Raw genomic sequence first — 5178 nt, 5'->3', positions numbered from 1 at the left:
ATCGTCTCATAGTATGCTATTTAAATTCTTATAATGAGATCCTAGAAATTAATTCCAATTCGCCTGGTGCTCCTGCACCAGATCTATTTCTTATTTTAGTTTTTTGAAAATTCAGCTAGAGAGTAGTCACAATATTTTCGAAAATCATTAGAGCCATTTCATTCAAGATCAATATAAGATAAATCTTTTCATTTAGGAATGTGTTGTTGCCAAATGTTCCCTTCGAAAACTCCTTTTCACTTCCGACTCTCCAATTTCTTTTAGTATAGGTTTAGATCGTCTCCTACAACTTCTCTTGTTATGAATGCTAATTGAAAAAATGCTTCCAAAATAGTGAAAAGTATTGGTAAGTGGTCTCCTCGACTTTGAGGGTTTTTGAAAATCACGGATCTCCTAAAGGTAACGTAGGGGCTATGAGAATCGGTGAAGTGGGTAAGGTAATCAATATTTGCTTATTTCCTTCTCTTTTCTACCTCAATGGATTACAATTCTAAAGAACACATATTGAAGTGACTAAAGTTTGGTAGTTAGAATGGAAAAATATGTTTGTGAAATGAACTTTATAATCCTACTTACTCTTCTTAATATAAAGATTTTTAATAATCTTACTTAGTTCTTGGTTTTTATTGTTGAGGAGATTCTATGTATGGTTCTTAATATTTACTCAATTTCTTTCATCTATATCTTTGAGGAATTCAATATCGTGGCTAATTGTTTGACATATATATGTATATTTATGTATATATATGTGTGTGTGTGTGTATTTGTATATATATGTATATGTATGTATGTATGTATGTATATGTATCTATATATAGTACTTATGATCACAATGACTTAATGAACGTTTCAGCCTTGGTGACTACAATATTAATGTTGTAATTTAACCACCATATATACATCTATATATACACATTTATATATACTTGTATATACACATATGTGTGTGTACATATATATATGTACACACACATATGTGTATATACAAGTATATATAAATGTGTATATATAGATGTATATATGGTGGTTAAATTACAACATTAATATTGTAGTCACCAAGGCTGAAACGTTCATTAAGTCATTGTGATATATGTACACACACATATGTGTATATACAAGTATATATAAATGTGTATATATAGATGTATATATGGTGGTTAAATTACAACATTAATATTGTAGTCACCAAGGCTGAAACGTTCATTAAGTCATTGTGATCATAAGTACTATGTTTGTTGGTTTGAACTCATGCATACATTCGGATTCAGACTATCCATGTTAATAGTCTTGATGTTAATAGTCTTGTGATGTGAAAGATGAGATTCTATCTAAATAACCATATTTAACATAGACCAAACTCAAAATTCTAATGTTCCCAACCATATAAGTATATGTCATATTTTTTAAACTAAATATATAAATATTATTTTTAAATGATGTAAGTCACACGTCAATGAGAATAAACAAGTTTATAGTCTGTGCTTCACTACAGTAATGGAAATTAGAAGATGTGGCACACCAATATCAACAATCAGTTAAACCAAAAGTCTCTCGAGAGTGGATTTTATCCAAAACTTAAAAGAGCACTTCCAAAGTGGGTCTTGATTGTAGGCAATAAGACAGAAGCGTACCAGTAGATTGACAAGTGTGATGCTCACAAATGTGGCTCAATCATTACAGGGCACTAAAAAATGGATGTACGTATGAATTGAAGCCTTTCAATTAGCTCAAATAATTGTTGTGGGGAGGGGACGGTATCCTGGCAATGAATTCACACCATCATATACTCTTTTTGATAAACTTCACTCAAAAAGCAAAACCAAAGTGGTAGGCCGTGAGGAATCCAGGATAGTGGAGCGACCAAGCACGAAATTACGTTTATGCATTATATTTATGATCTCCATCCTTGCAGCTCTAAGCTCATCGATCACTCACTACCTCATTGTGTGGAACTACAATCACAATGCCGAAGTGTGCATGCTCAATCCTTTTCATCTCATTGCTTTTCCAAATCGTCCTTTGTGTGTTGGCCCAAAAGAGCAAGTGTGCCAATGTAATTCCTGCGTCATTCATATGGAAGGACGAAGAGCTTAACAAGGACTGCTCTGCGAGAGAATTAGAAAATTCAAGCTTGAGGATCACCCACATTCAAGGAAAATGTTCCCCATTAATCCGGCTCCTCAATACAACATGGTGGAATGCGATAATGGAGTCCATCAAGGGCGACGAACTTCGCTACCGAGCAATAATGAAAAGAAGCAAAACCCCTATTAGTCCACAAGAAGACGTTGATGTACCGTTAACGCCCCCCGGGAAGGATGGTGGAAATTACATTGTGAAGCTGGGTTTTGGCAAGCCTATTCAAAACTTCTACTTGGAAGTGGACACCGGGAGTGACGTCACCTGGATACCCTGTGTTTCCTGCTCTTCTTGCTTAACTCACCGTTTCCGCCCATCAAAATCTTCAACCTACAAATACCTCACCTGCGCTTCAAAGCTTTGTCAAGATCTGGGTCTCTGTGGAAATGATAAAAGTATTAACTGCACCGCTAGACAGACATACGGGGATCAAACAGAGGTTGGTATGTTGATGTCAACCGAAACTCTATCTGTGAGCTCGCAGTACGTGAAGGAGTTTGTTTTTGGATGCGCATATTCTGTCGAGGAACCCTTTGTCCAGACCACGCTCGGTTTAGTTGGTTTTGGGAGAGGTTCTCTTAGCTTTGTTTCAGAGACGGCTGCTTTATATGACAGAACGTTCTCTTATTGCCTTCCTAGCGTTGGGTCCTCTGCATTCACTGGGTCTCTCAGATTGGGGAAAGCCGCTCTTTCTGTTCCGGGCTTGAAGTTCACTCCCCTCTTGTCAAATGACCAATTTCCTTCTTACTATTTTCTAGGGCTCACTGGAATCTCTGTGGGAAAAGAGCTTGTTTCTATTCCTACTGGAATGGGGAAAGGGACCTTCATTGACTCGGGTACTGTTATTAGTCGGCTCGTGAAGCCCGCTTACAATGCCATGCGAGATTCTTTCCGCCGTCAAATGTCTAATCTCACTCTGGCTCCGCCCTCAGAGCCTCTCGATACGTGCTATAAGGTTCCTAAAAAAGCTGTGAAGTTTCCTGTGATTACATTGCATTTTGGCCATAGTTTGTACTGGACTCTGCCTATGGGGAACACTTTGTTCCCTGGAAATGCTAGGGGTTCGGTCTTGTGCTTGGCTTTTGCTCTTCCTTTCGATGACTTTTCCGTAATTGGGAATTACCAGCAGCAGAACTTCCGCGTAGTGTATGATGTGCCAGGCTCAAGGCTTGGTATTACTCCAGAAATTTGTGATGCTTAGTGCTTGGTTCAAGGCTTGGTATTACTCCAGAAATTTGTGATGCTTAGTCCTTGGTTGTTGGTATGTTTTAGTTTATGAGTCTTTAAGAAAAGCATCTTGCATCTTGATGTAATTTTGGTATTTGCGAGTCTTTGATAAAAGCATGTTCATGTGTTTGCATGTTTTAGTATGTGTGTCTTTCATAAAAGCATCTTGATGTAATTTTGGTATTGCTTCAGAGAATTGCAATGCTTAGTGCTTGCTTGTTTGTAAGTCAGAGTATGCGAGTCTTTAATAAAAGCGTCTTGATGTAACTTTGGTATTGTTCCAGAGAATTGTGATGCTTAGTGTTTGGTTGCTTGTATGTTTTAGTATGTGTCTTGGATAAAAGCATCTTGATGTAACTTTGGTATTGCTCTAGAGAATTGTGATGCTTAATGCTTGGTTGCTTGTATGTTTTAGTATGTGACTCTTCAATAAAAGCATCTTGATGCAACTTTGGTATTACTCCAGAGAATTGCGATGCTTAGTGCTTGGTTGTTTGTATGTTTTAGTTTCTGCCTCTTTGATAGAAGCATCTTGATGTAACTTTATATTAGTTTTTAGTATCAATGTTACTAATCCATCATCATTATAAAGATGAGGAAAATTATGATAAGATTGAAAAAGTTGTCTGATATTTGTGGGCCATTGTTGATTTTAATCTTTTCTTCACACTATTATATTTTTTAAAAATAATGAAACACTTTGTGTTAATATAAAAGATATATCAATTTTAGTATTGATAAAGATAAGGAACTTATTATTAGACTTAAGAAATTATATCTATTATTTGTCGGTTGAGTAAATTTTTTGATGTGACTGGTAATATTTGTACGACATGCCATCTGATACCACGTGACACTGGTGAGATCACAAAGTTGAGTCTCAAGCCTGTGAACACATTGGATTATGAAAGGCACAAGTCTACGGTCACATGGCCTAGCAGGGGTTTGAACCTTGCTAGCTACAACAACAACACCACCACTTAAGCAACACATAATGGAAAGAAGCCTTTTTAAAAACGTATTGGATAACTTTATTTTATATAGATAATTTTATTATATCTCTAATATTTCGTATTTATTTTTAATATTATTGGTTTTCTTCAATAATCATTATATATTTGTTAATGCATCAAATGAAATATATAATGTATTTATTATTTATTGATAAATAATTTAAAGTTTTTATATGTAAATTTTTAAAATTGCTTACTTTTATTTTATGCATTTATGTTCATTCAATAGAAATATAATTTTTTATAAATTTTCTATTCAAACAATGATTAGATGCAATACTTATCATATATAAATATTATAATCTTTAACCATACTTGTTATATTTCCTAGTTATTTTTGCTATAGATTCTCTTTTTATACTTATTATATTCAAACCAAGGGTTTTGATTAAGACACGTGTCATAAAATCAATGATTACAACTATAACAAGTTTTCATTTGTGCTCTATAATAGGCTTTCTTTGTGAAAAAACAATTGTCATCATGTTCATTTATAGCATGATCTATAAACAACTTGAATCCCATAATTATATACATAGTTCATTGCTCGAAGTAGAAAATCAAAATAATGGGACACTCTCTATAGTTTAAATTTATCAAAGTTCTCTACCAATACACACAATAAATAAACTATTTTAAATATTTTTAATAAATAAGTTGCAAAATGACATTTCTACTAAGTGTAATCACCCTTTTTGTTACTACAAGTTTTTTTTTTTTTTATTTGATGATTTTGTTGAAAACCAATAGTCTAAAAAATGACCCAAGATCAATAGGAAAGGCATCACTAAATGGAATT

General features: G+C 34.2%; 1 protein-coding gene across 1 annotated transcript; it reads left to right on the top strand.

Moving 5' to 3' along the window:
- The first annotated feature begins 1963 nt into the window (after positions 1 to 1963).
- On the top strand, positions 1964 to 3340 carry LOC131874038 (aspartyl protease AED3-like). Its single transcript, XM_059217250.1, has one exon. It carries the CDS (start codon positions 1964 to 1966, stop codon positions 3338 to 3340), a length of 1377 nt encoding a protein of 458 aa, XP_059073233.1.
- Positions 3341 to 5178: the final 1838 nt, after the last annotated feature.

The sequence above is a fragment of the Cryptomeria japonica genome, chromosome 3 (assembly GCF_030272615.1).
Source record: "Cryptomeria japonica chromosome 3, Sugi_1.0, whole genome shotgun sequence".
Lineage (NCBI taxonomy): Eukaryota > Viridiplantae > Streptophyta > Pinopsida > Cupressales > Cupressaceae > Cryptomeria > Cryptomeria japonica.
The sequence above is the reverse complement of the archived record's forward strand: the minus strand, read 5'-3'. Positions and strand labels throughout refer to the sequence as shown.